Below are 13,420 nucleotides of genomic sequence, written 5' to 3'. Positions count from 1 at the left end.
CTCATGGTTAATGTTTGGCTGAAGTCATTTATTATCAATCAACTGTGTTTACTCTTTTTAAATCACAACAGAAACTACCCAAATGACCCTGATCAAAAAAGTTAACACACCCCAGTTCTTAATACCGTGTATTGCCCCCTTTAATATCAATGACAGCTTGAAGTCTTTTGTGGTGTTTATGGATGAGGCTCTTTATCTTCTCAGATGGTATAGCTGCCCATTCCAAAGCCTCCAGTTCCTGTAGATTCTTGGGCTGTCTAGCATGAACTGCACATTTGAGATCTCCCCAGAGTGGCTCAATGATATCGAGGTCAGGAGACTGAGATGGCCACTCCAGAACCTTCACTTTATTCTGCTGTAGCCAATAACAGGTCAACTTGGCCTTGTGTTTTGGATCATTGTCATGTTGGAATGTCCAAGTACATCCCATGCGCAGCTTCCTGGCCAACGAATGCAAAATGTTCCTCCAGTATTTTTTGATAACATACTGCATTCATCTTGCCATCAATTTTGACCAAATTTCCTGTGCCTTTGTAGCTCGCACATCCCCAAAACATCAGCGATTCACCTCCATGTTTCACAGTGGGAATGGTGTACCTTTCATCATAGGCCTTGTTGACTCCTCTCCAAACGTAGTGTTTATGGTTGTGGCCAAAAAGCTAAATTTTGGTCTGAAACAGCCACATCACATGTTTTCACAGGGTCCTGTATTTCACCTGAAGCTATTTGTGGGTTTTTCTTTGCATCCTGAACAATTTTCCTATTTTCCAGGCAGTTGTGGCTAAAATTGTAGTTGGTCTACCTGACCGTGGTTTGGTTTCAACAGAACCTCTCAGTTTCCACTTCTTGATTAGAGTTTGAACACTACTGATTGGCATTCTCAAACCCTTGGATATCTTTTTACATCCCTTTCCCATTTTATACAGTTCAACTACCTTTGAACTACCTTTTCCGGCAGATCCTTTGACAATTCTCTTGCTTTCCCCATGACTCAGAATCCAGACACGTCAGTGCAGCACTGGATGAAAGATGCAAGGGTCTGTCAGGTGTCCAGAACTCACTGACTTTTTATACGCACGCCAATTAAAAGGGGACAGATCACAGGTGAGGATGGTTATCTTTAAAATCCATTCAAACCCTTTTGTGTCAACTTGTGTGCATGTTAGGCCAAAAACACGTGTAAACTTTTGATTAGGGTAATTCTGGTAGTTTCTGTTGCGATCATGATTGATAAAGAGTAAACAGAGTTGATTGATAATAAATTCAGCCAAACACGACCCATGAGTGAAAGAAATGTTTTGTGTTATCGTTCACAGTTTCAGAAAAAAGGCCAAGAAATCAAAATTCTGCCACAGTATGTAAACATATGAGCACAACTGTTTGTGTAAAATTTTATAAAATATACACATATATATATATATATATATATATATATATATACACACACACACACATATACATATGTACATATACACACACACACACACATATACATCAAATTTATATTTGTAATAACTGGTGCTTTAACAAACCAGTGCATATAAATGAACCACGTTTAAAAAATAAATGCACTAGTGCTGCCTGTATTTCAACAATGTATTACCTAGATTATAAAGACTGGTTAAAATGGTCCTGAGTGGTTTAAAGAATCATAATAGTTTAAATCATAGCATAATCGGCTGAATTATTTAGTAAGAAGCCTCTTAAAGTCACAGCGCATGGTCTGTAACATGAAATTTTCTTCTGAAAGGCTGTGAGGTTAACAAACCTTGTAACCACATACTCTGTTGATCCAGAGGGCAAAAGATGCAGGGATACCTGGGTCCAATGACCCCTGTGTATATAGATGCCAATGGCTTTGTTTAACAGGCTAATGTGGGCGCAGATAATTTTTCTGCTCCCCAAGCATCATCATTTTAAAAACAGGGCGGGGGGGGGGGGGGGGGGGTATTTATGCATCAGGATCACTAGAAATTGCATTTTAAACTGCTTACTTTATGGCAATTCTTTATCTGGTGTCAGCTATATTATTTAATCAATGGTAACCATGGTCAAAGCACAAACAGCTACTTACCATCTGAAATCTGTGAGTCTTTAGAACTCTCAGCTTCTGCATCTGATGGCTGATCTTTTTTCAGTTTACTGGTGGCGCCTGTAGAACTTTTGCATGGTACCTCTTGTCCCTGAGGTTCTACTTTGCTAGAAGAAGGCTTTGTTGAAGCATCCTGTACTGGTTTGACTGCAGTCTGTTTTTTTACTGCAGTCTGTTTTTTTACTGCTGGGGTCACATTTGCTTTCTTTACTGCCAAGGTGGCGGCTGCCTCCTTTACTGCCAGGGGGGGAGCTGCCCCCTTCTTAACCGCGGGGGCGGCTGCTCCACCCTTCTTGACCGCTGGGGAGGCTGCTACCCCCTTCTTGACCGCCGGGGAGGCCGCCGCCCCTTTCTTGACCGCCGGGGAGGCCGCCGCCCCCTTCTTGACCGCCGGGGGGGCCGCCGCCCCCTCCTTCTGGACCGTCGTGGCGGCTGCCACCTCCTTCTTGACTGCCGGGGCGGCCGCTGCCTCCTCCTTGTCCTCTGCCTCCTCTTTGACCACCGGGGTGGCCGCTGCCTCCTCCTTGACCGCCGCCTGGTCCGCTGGGGTGGTTGCTGCCTCCCCCTTGCCTGCCAGGGTTACATCTATTTTTACCTCCTGGGTTACAATCTCTTTTTTGATGTCCTGAGTTACATTCTTTCCCATTTTCTGGCTCACTTTCTTTATTTTGCGGGCTTTTATAGTTTTGGACAACCGATGCAGAGGTTTTATTTCTTTCCGCTTTCTTGAAAAAGCCAAACTACCAAAAAGCTTCCGTTTCACCTGCAGTGCTTTTCTTGCATACAGCATGGCTCTCACTGCCTCGACACTCGGCTCTTCATATTTCTTTGCTTTTGTGGTTCGGGTATTCTTTGTATCCAAGTGATGTGTGGATTTATAGAACTGTTCTAGCTTTTGGTGATAATATTTATACTCATTGCTGCTTTTATCAAATAGGAACCTTAAATGGAGAGACACAGTGTTAGCTGTAAAATGTTTTAATCTACAAAAATATAAAAGTTATGTCACATTTGACTTTTTTTAACAGTTTATTATCACATTCATTTTCCTATGGAAGAGAATGTTCTTAAAACCAAAATTTCAGAATTTGGCTAAAATCATGCTCTGACAATAACCCCTAAAATGTCTCATTAACTGAAGCCTTGGAGGAATTCAAAGTCTGCAGTTGTACCTGGCATCAGTTTATTCAAGAACGTATCTACTTTGCATACCTAGTAGTTACACTTTGGACAAAATGTACCCAAAATGCACTTGTAGCAGTTTTGTGTATAGCATTTTTGAACACCACTGCACATATAAATTTTCTATCCCAATTACAGGGAGCCCAACATGCATTTTAATACAGTTTTATACTAGTATAAACAATGCTATCCTCTCCTGGCTCTTCTTACTGGAGGCACCATTTGGCAGACTTGAGAGTTTTGGCTACTCACAAAACAGCTGGGGGCACATTTTTTTTTTAAGCGATGAATATGAAATGTAACATTCAATGCAGGTGAATGTTTCAGGTGCCCATTTTGAAAGGTTGTGAATGATTCACCAATAGTGAAGGTTTGGAGAGTCATATTTGCTTTAAAAATATGACCCTTGCATCCCAGTACGTACTATATCAAGGAGTAAAAAAAGATTATATATGCCAATAAGTTACTACTATGCTATTAAAAGCGTTGGTTCACCTTTACAGAACGTTTTTGTTTTGTTTTTTTAAGTTGAACACCCTAACACCCTTCTACCTTTGGGGAGGTTAAGTGGTCAAAGCCCACACAGCCAGTTCAGTGGTTTGCGGATTTGAAATCTCTTCTCCATATTCTCTGGCAAACACTTTCAGGGCAGAGCAGAACGACGGGCGACACTACAATACAATCCCATATACACAATCCTATACCCAGTGTTGATCCACAGGAAGGCAAAAAACAGAAAAAGCATTATCCAATTTGCTCCAGCAGGGGAAAAATTAGCTTTCCTGATCCCCTGAGAAACAATCTGATATTCCCAGGATAAACTTTACCTATACTATTTAAGAACCCATTTATATTACGTACACCTAGGATAGAATCCAGGCCCTTTTAAAGCAATCTGAGCTGGCCAGAACCACCTCTGGAGAGAGTCTATTTCACATTTTCACAGCTCTTACTGTGAAGAAACATTTCCGTATTTGGAGACGAAACCTTTTTTCTCTAGATGTAAAGAGTGCCCCCTTGTCCTCTGCGAGGACCTTGAAGTGAATAACGCAACACCAAGGTCACTATATGGACCATTTATGTATTTATACATGTTGATCATATCTCTCGAATCTTCTCTTAAATAGAAAAGAATTCAGTTCCTGAAATCTTTCCTTATAGTTGAGCTCCTCCATGCCTCTAATCAGTTTGGTTGCCCTCTGCACTTAAGTTCTAAGTCAGGAGGAATATTTCACCCTGCCAATACAAAACTTTATGGATTTTCATTTAGACAGTGGCACTAAAAATGTGAGCAAACAGTCCTGGACATCCCCTTAAGAAATTCTAGTATGCTCTGCACATACGATTTGATGGAGTCATGAAAATTTAGGAAGTAGTAAGAATAAATGATAATAATAATAATAATAATAATAATAATAATAATAATAATAATATTAACGAATCACCGAGTCCGACAGACCCCGATTCCTCAACACTTGGCTCTCAAAAGCCATGCCATTAAAGCCAGCGATGGTAAAGCAGGATGGAGTATCGGACCTTGAGATAGAAGGTCCTCTCGCAACGGCAGTTGCCAGGGAACGTCTGCCACCAGAAGCACTACGTCTGCGTACCAAGGACGGCGAGGCCAATCTGGGGCAACCAGCATTACTGGGATCCCCTCAGCTTCCACTCTGCGAAGCAGACGTGGCATCAGTTTCAGTGGAGGAAAGGCGTAGATCAGATAGTACTGATCCCACGGAGCCACCAGCGTGTCTGCCCACGGATCTCTTGTCCTGGACATTAATCTTGGCACCTTTCAATTGAGACGGGAGGCCAGAAGATCCACGTCTGGTGTGCCCCTCAGGCACAGTAACCTGAATATCCCCGGATGCAACGGCCATTCTCCTGGGTCCAGCATCTGGCGACTCAGATAGTCCATCTGCCAGATCTCCACTCCCAGGATGTAAATAGCCGACAGGGCCGATACGCATCGCTCTGCCCACCGAAGTATGTGAGCGACCTACCGTGCAGCGGATGAGCTTCTTGTTCCGCCTTGGTGATTGACTAGATTCTGATCAGATGCCCTTAAATTCTCATCGGCCATGTGAAGAGGGACAGCCTGATCGCTCTCATTTCAAGCAGATTGATCGGCAACTTGGATTCTTGCGTCGAACAGAGGCCCTGAGTCGACTGAACCCCCATCACTCCATCCCAGCTGGATAGGCTGGCAAATCCGTTGTGATCATTGTCCACTTCAGGAGGTAGGAACGATTTCCCGGACTGAATCACAGGGGACCTCAGCCACCAGACCAGTGAGTCCGACTAACTGGCTCACTTGGATCTGTCGATCCAGGGACAACTGAGATTTATCCCATTTCGGCAAAAACTCCTTCTGCAGGACTCTGGCGTGGAACTGGGCATAAGGTACTGCCTCGAAAGAGGCTACCACGAGTCCCAAGACTCGCACGCAAAAGCGGAGCGACGACCACTTGCGGTTCATAAGCAGTTTTACCGTGGATCTGAGAGTCTGCCGTTTGTCTGAAGGGAGAAACTCTCATTTCCATGGAGTCCAGCAGCAAGCCTAGGTACTCCAGCCGCTGGGTCGGTACAATCACCGACTTCTTTAGGTTCAACAGCCCCCCAAATTCTTGCAGGGTCTGCATGATGATCGCCACCTCCTTCTCTAATTCTGAGGCGGAAGATGCCCTCAGGAGGAGAAAGTCTAGGTATCCCACGATCTCGATCCCATGTTGCGGCAGCAATGCCAAAACTGGAGCCAATACCTTGGTAAAGACTCGGGGGGGCTGATGCCAGACTAAAAGGAAGAGCCACAAACTGGTAGTGGGCTTCCCCGACTGCAAAACGCAGAAACTTTTGGTGCCGAAGGCATATGGGTATGTGCAGGTATGCATCCTGGATGTCTAAGGATGCCAGGGAGTCCCCTTGATGGAGTGCAGCAACTACTGAGCGAACTGAGTCCATTCTGAACCAAGATTGGACGTACCCCTTCCTTCTTGGGAACTACAGATTTGAGTAGAATGCCTGGAAACGTTCTGATTCTGGAAACGGTACAACCACCCCGCGGCTCAGCAGGTTCCTTACTGCCCCCAAGAGGGCCTCCCGGCGAGCCGGGGATACGGGTATGCTGGAGAGCAAGAATCTGTTTGGCGACCAAGAGAGAAACTATCTTGTAGCCTGAGGAAATCAGATCGCAGACCCATTGGTCGGATAGCTGAGAGGACCAGCGGGCTACAAACTCCTGAAGGCGACCCCCCTCTCGAGACATGGGTGGAGGCAAACCTTCATGCCGTAGCACTTTTATTCACAGGCTTGCAGTTCCAGGGACGTTTTTGTCCGTCCGTGGTCATTTTGTCGAAGCTCAGGGCTGACAAAAAAGCAGTTTGTGAGCGAAAAAAAAAAAAAAAAAAGAAGGAGGGCCCTTGCCTACGGCGTGGCTCCTTAGGCTTCCTGGCCTGTGGGAGCAAGGTACTCTTACCACCTGTGGCATTTTTAATAATGTCATCCAAAGAGGCTGCAAAGAGCCGCTCACGAAGGAAGGGAAATCCGTCAGGGCTTTTTTGGAAGCCTGGTCAGCAGACCAGCATTTTAGCCAAATCAGGCACCGCAACACGACAGCTGACATTGAAGCCCTGGATAACAGAAGGAGAGTTTCCAGGGCTGCATCACAGATGTACTTAAGGCCTTGCACTAGTTGGTCTGCTAGTTCCACGCAGACAGGAGAAGACTGTTGCTCTCCCAATTCGCAGTGCAAAAGCGTTGCCCACTCAGTGTCTGCGACACAAGTGCGGATGCCAGTACTGGTCGCATGGCTGACCCCACAACCGTAAAGGAGGAACGAGCGACTGCCTCAGCCTTCCTGTCCATGGGATCCTTGAATGCAGGAGTCCCCTCTTGTGGTTACTTTATTTAACCTGGATACTGGGGGGGGGTCCACGACTGGGGGAACCGACCATTTTTTTAAAAGACTGTCCTCAAAAAGGGTAACGCACCGCCATGTATTTGGGGACCGAAAAGGTCTGTTGCGGGCGACCCCATTCCTTGTACATGAACTTGTCAAAATAATTCCGATAAGGGAACACCTTAGGTGAACGTGCTGGCTTGCGGGACCCAAAAGGGACCGCTCTATCAGCGAAGGGATCTGCTGGCTCCTGAATCTTCAGGGTATCACGCACAGCTGTGATAGTGCTCCAACTAGCGCTTTGTCGTGCACGGACCTGGACGGGGACTCATCCTCACTGTCCGAATGGTCCTGGTCAGCGTCATCTGACAAGACAGAGCAGGGGTCACCAGCCTCAGCAGGACTAAAGTCTGCGTCAAAGCTCTCCCCAGGGGAGGGGGGGGGCGTCAGGGGCCACTTTATTGCACTCTTCGCCCCATGCACCGCCTCCATCTTGGCAACAAACAAATTGAGGACCGCCGTCAAGGTGTCCATGGGGCACTGCGCAGTCTGCAGGTGACCTGGTTGCAATTGCCTGAATTTCAGGGTTAGAAACACTAGTTTCTGAGGCCATGCTGACCCTACCCTGTCTGCCACCCTGAGGGGACTTAAGACAGTGACAGTCACACCCTCCTTACTGTCGCTGGCTGAGGGGCCTTTTCCTGCCAGACTCACCACCCTATCCAGAAAGTAGTGCCTGTAGTCCCTGTTGGCTCCCAGGTGCAGAGAAAACGATGCTGTATCGGTGGCAGCAGCTGCAAATGGCACCAAAACCGCTCTGAAGTGTGCTCAGGCTTCAATAAAATGGCCGCCCAGCACTAAGGACATAAAACACAGGGAAAAGTGGATGTGAGAGCACAGGAGCACATGCTGCCGCTAGAGAACACTAAAAAACGTGTTCAGGCTTCAAGAAAATGTCCGCCAGTGTCCTGTATAGGAGATGACCAGGAAAATGCCAGCTGAAGTCCAGGAGCGCATGCTGCCTTGCCCACACCTAAAATGGGCGCCGAAGCAGCTCCATGAGGTACAGGGAGAAAACTATGGCAGTAAACACAGCGTTGTACAGGACATCAGCAAAACCTCACAGACACCTTCCAGGGCCATAAAGAACAGGAACCCCCCCAAGGTGAGAGCCACCCCCGGAGAGCCCCTGCACAGACACACTGCTCAGCAGCCACATACATCCCCCCCAGAGAGGGGGGGGGGGGGGATAGGGACAGGAGAGAGATGCCCGAATTGACCTCCCGGGGAATGCCCAGCTGCTCAGCCCCGCCGAGGCAGGGAGATCTGTACTTACCAGTCCTGAAGAGCTGGGAGACATTCCATCACAGACCCACTCACTGATCAGTACAGGGTGGCTGCTGGCCCGGCATACTGTGACGCAGACATCAGTAGCCTGGTCATATGTATGCCCCGGAGCATAAAAGCTTACCAACCACCTCTGGAGCTGAAGTTTGATCATGGCCGACCCAGCGCGGAGCTCTGGCCTGCACACACTTGATGGCCGGACTGGGGAGACTACAAGGATAAGAGTATCCAGCCTGTCACCCAGCCGGCTGTTGATAGTAGATCACAGGATCAATCATCTTGCACAAAAAGTCATGGACCGATGGGCCCGCAGGGTTCCTAGGTCCTTCTTCACTAGGCAAATTAAAACCGATGACTGCATGGCAGGATGGAGGGTTGCTGCCCAAGGGATCTGGGCGGAACTAAGTTCTGAGTGTTGTATTACAACTAATGCCTAGTATCTCCTAGTAATAGGGCAGAACTGCCCAATGGTTACGACAGGAGCTGCGTCGGTCGGTGAATATAAGAGAAATGTTTTTTAAAGAACATTTGGACTGCCCGCCGTTGAAGAAACTACCAGGGTTTTGGCAACTATCTGCTGCCATAACAACGGTATTTAATGTCAAATGTCTGACTCAGACAGCGAGTGGTCTGGAAGTGGCTAAAGTAACGTGAAAGTCAAAAATGAAAATTTTATATATGCATTTTTTCAGCTGGTGATCTAGCCAGCAAAACACTTTTTGATTAGGGTACCCCCAACTTTGAAAGGAGCAGCAATGGAGACACCTATGGACAGGAACCTAGTCATTGTGGAGAGAAAGTAGTGTTATGCCATGTACACACGGTCGGACTTTCTGGCAGAAAAAGCCAGACGGAATAATTTAATTGGATATTCCGATCGCGCGTGGGCTGCAGCGGACTTTTTTCCAGAAAATTCTGACGGACCTAGAAATAGAACATGTTTTAAATCTGACGGAATCAATTTCTAATCGGGAAAACGTTTGTATGCTGTTCCGACGGACCAAAAACGAAGCAAGGGCAGCTACTGGCTATTGAACTTCCTTTTCCTAGTCCCATCGCACGTGTTGTACGTCACCACGTTCTAAACGATCAAAATTTGGTGTGATCGTGTGTAGGCAAGTTCGTTTCATCGGAAAAACTGTCAAGAGTTTATTCTGGCTGAAAAAACGGTTGTGTGTACACAGCATTAGATGCACTAGCAGATTTAAATGAACTTGACTAAATGAATTACCGTATGTTATGCAGGGCTGAAATCGGACTAGACAAAGAATTCTCTTTTGCTACCAGCAAACAAGACCGCACACAAATGCTTACCAAAATGCAGGCTTTTCCTCTTCTCCTTTATCTTCTTTTTTTGCGTATTCCAGAAGCTGGTCTATTGTAGCAACAACATTAGGGTCAGCAGATAGTCTTACTGCAAGATAAAGAAAGAAAAGTCAGCCCCTAAAAAAAGAAACCGCAGCTCATGCATCTTACAAAGCCACCATGGAGGGAACAGACATTGAAATAAGTCTACAAATAGTACTAATCAAAAATGGACAAGGGCTGGATTACATAGCTGTCAGGCAAGTTTCCAGCTATTAACATCAAAGTATAAAAGTTAGAAAAAAAAAGCCACCGAAACAGAATGGCAGACATCTGGACATATCGATGACGACATGTTAAATAATGTCCTATCCCGCCATTGTGAAGGCTTTCATCCAACTCTGATCATACAATGACTCATGCAGATGCTTTAATTAAGTGGTTCTCAACCTCAGTCCTCAAGTAAGCCCTACGGGCCATGTATAAGGACCGATATATCTTATTTTGCAAAGTTGCTTAAAATCAAAATCAATATCAATGACATGGTATAAGACCCATGTTATCTAAGGGAAGTTCACAAAACATGGCCCGTTGAGGGTATTTGAGGACTGGGGTTGAGAACCAATGCTTTAAGTACTGTAACTTGCTATGGTGGAGCTTAACACAATTTGGCTTTATACGATTTAATATTTTATCAACACCAACATTTGGTGAAGTTGTCACACCTGACTGCTTTTATGTTAAGATCCACCTCATTGAACATCTTACCACTATAATCAACAAAGTGTTGCTAGGTACATTTCAGTGCGTTCTGGGGGCTATAATTATTCATTATTGCTTACTCCTATTTCACTGAAATATGTCTTATGGCCATCTCTTCCTTAACATCACCTACCAATGTCTTAGTTAATGAAGGTATACAACAGTAGTTTATGCCATTTAATTAGAGCTGTAATAGTTACATGCCAGTTATTTTTTCATGTACTGAAAGACACTTGCCTACAACTTGGTGAAAATAGTATTTTTTGTACTCACCGTAAAATCATTTTCTCTGTAATTCACCGACTGACACAGCTTCTCTCTTTAGACCATTGGGTTGTTATGCCATCTTCAGGAGAGAACTAGGCATTACATGTTACCATGTGATAATAAAACTAGAACTTTCGAGTTCCGCCCAAGGGGCAGTCCCTTAGGTAACAAACCCTCAGCATGATACTGCAGCCTCAGTATGTCAACAAGCAGTATAACGTAAAAGAAAAACCATGAAAGGCAGGTGCTGTGTCAGTCGGTGAATTACAGAGAAAAGGATTTTATGGCGAGTGCAAAAAAATAATAAAAAATCCTATTTTCTCTTATATTCACCGACTGACAGCTTCTCTTAGCCATTGGGGCATCCCCAAGCAGTGCCAAAACGAGGGGTGGGAAAACAGCATAAAACTTCATCCACCATGGCATGTGGGAGCCAGTACAAACTTTACCCACACACAAAAAAATAAATAAATAAATAAATAAATAAAACAGGGTGCCCCTCAGAGCAGCATTATCCTCAAACCGCACCAAAACTGCGGCAACAAATGCAACAGTGCATTAACAAAAAAAAATAAAAAAAATTGCATATGCAATTACAACTATACAAAACTATACGGCCTCAACAGGCATCACTCGATGCACTGACAGCGCTGTAGCTACGCCCCCTGATCTCAAGCGGCTGACGTTCGCCTGCTGATGTGCTCATTGTAGGACACAAACACCCCGGAGTGACGGACGCCACCGGAAGCGACCGTGGTCTGATCCCCTACTACAGCTCAGCAAGACACACTGGATGATAGCTGAGGACGGCCAAGGAGAACTATTATGCCTGTTTTTATCTACTCAAATTTAAGTGCACATCTTTTAAAATTATAAATAAAGCCATGTTTTAATAGACATACTACTCAGAGCGGCGCTGCTCTACCTCTTTTCTCCTATGTTAGAGTCTCTTCTGCTCTCTGGAGCTGGCTGCCACTGACAACATTCACCAGAACTTATTAACACAAGTCTGAACTTTAAACTGTTCTGAATTGCCATACAAAAAACACCCAAGCCTTTTCTGACCTCCATTTTTTTAATCAACCATCTTATGACTGTTCACTAGACGCTCCCACCAGCGCTCCATCCTCCTCCTTTTTATCTACTTTGTAAACGTGTGGACAGACGAGCAGGTCGCCGCTTTACACACTAGAGAGACAAACGCTTGATGTCAGAAGGTCCAAGACGTTCCAATTGCCCTCGTGGAATGGGCCGTGACCAGAAAGTGGGGCATCTGCGCCTTCAAGGCATAGGCTAGTATTTCAATCTGTCTGATCCACTTGGAAAAGGTGGCCGACGAGACCAGCCACCAAAACAAACAGCGAGCCTGACTTCCAGAAGGGAACTGTGGCAGACAAATACACCTTCAGAGCCCAAACCACATCCAGAGCAGGAAGGGCCACCTCCTTAAGATGTGTCGGCTTAGGACACAGAGATGGTAACACAATGTCCTCATTGATGTGAAACGCGAGACTACCTTCAGCAGAAAAGACGGTTGCAGACGCACCACCACCTTATCCTTGTGGAGAACCAGATAGGGCGACTTGCAGGAAAAGGCCACCAGTTCCGAAACCCTCCTGGCCGATGTGATGGCCACTAGAAAGACCACTTTCTGGGAAAAAGTCAACAGGTGAAACCGATATTTTCAAATGGCGGTTTTTGAAGTGCTGATAATACCAGTTTCAGATCCCATGAGGTAACAGTGGACGCACCGGAGGGACTACATGTTGCACCCCTTGAGCAAAAGTACCTACTAGAGTGAGAAGCCAGAGGTCGCTGAGAAAGGACAGCCAAAGCTGATATTTGTCCTTTAATGGTGCTTAATGCCAATTTCTGGTCCACCCCTTGCTGAAGAAACAGCAGGATCCTTGCTATAGAAAAGGAGCGCGGACACCATCCTTTCTCCTCACACGGAGATTTAGGCCTTCCAGGCACGAAGATATATCTTTCGAGAAGAAAGTTTACGTGCTCTCAACATAGTTGGGCTCACAGAGTCCGAAAGACCCCGGTTCCTCAACACCTGGCTTTCAATAGCCATGCCGTTAAAGCCAGCGACGGTAAAGCAGGATGGAGAATTGAACCTCGAGACAGAAGGTCCTCTCACAGCGGCAGTCGCCAGGGAGCATCTGCCACCAGGCGCACTAGGTCTGTGTACAAAAGACGCTGAGGCCAACCAGTATTACTGGGATCTCCTCAGCTTCCATGCTGCGAAGCAGACGTGGTAACAGTTCCAGTTGAGGAAAGGCGTAGATCAGCTGGTACTGATCCCACAGAGCCACCAGCACGTCTGACACATCTGCCCACGGATCTCTTGTCCTGGACACGAATATCGGCACCTTCCGGTTGAGATGGGAGGCCAGAAGATCCACGTCTGGTGTGCCCCACCACAGGCACAGTAGCATGAACACCTCCGGATGCAACGCCCATACTCCTGGGTCCAGCATCTGACAACTTAGATAGTCCACCTGCCAGTTCTCCACACCCGGGATGTAAAAGGCCGACAGGGCCGGTACATGCCGCTCTGCCCA

The 13,420-nt window shown here is 46.1% G+C and overlaps 1 protein-coding gene across 2 annotated transcripts in view; it reads right to left on the bottom strand.

Annotated features, from left to right (window-relative positions):
- Positions 1 to 13,420, bottom strand: part of SUGP2 (SURP and G-patch domain containing 2) — a 61,702-nt gene that overhangs the window by 33,434 nt on the left and 14,848 nt on the right. For both annotated transcript variants that reach the window (XM_077475469.1, XM_077475468.1), the window contains exons 4-5: positions 9,834 to 9,933; positions 2,075 to 3,033 (exon numbers count right to left, since the gene is read on the bottom strand). In XM_077475469.1, the coding sequence (XP_077331595.1) occupies positions 2,075 to 3,033; positions 9,834 to 9,933 (1,059 nt within the window). The remainder of the gene's footprint in view (positions 1 to 2,074; positions 3,034 to 9,833; positions 9,934 to 13,420) is intronic.

Source organism: Lithobates pipiens, unplaced genomic scaffold (assembly GCF_037356315.1).
Source record: "Lithobates pipiens isolate NorthernLeopardFrog02 unplaced genomic scaffold, aLitPip1_a1.2 Scaffold_13, whole genome shotgun sequence".
NCBI classification, from domain to species: domain Eukaryota; kingdom Metazoa; phylum Chordata; class Amphibia; order Anura; family Ranidae; genus Lithobates; species Lithobates pipiens.
This window is presented reverse-complemented; position numbering and strand designations above follow the sequence as displayed.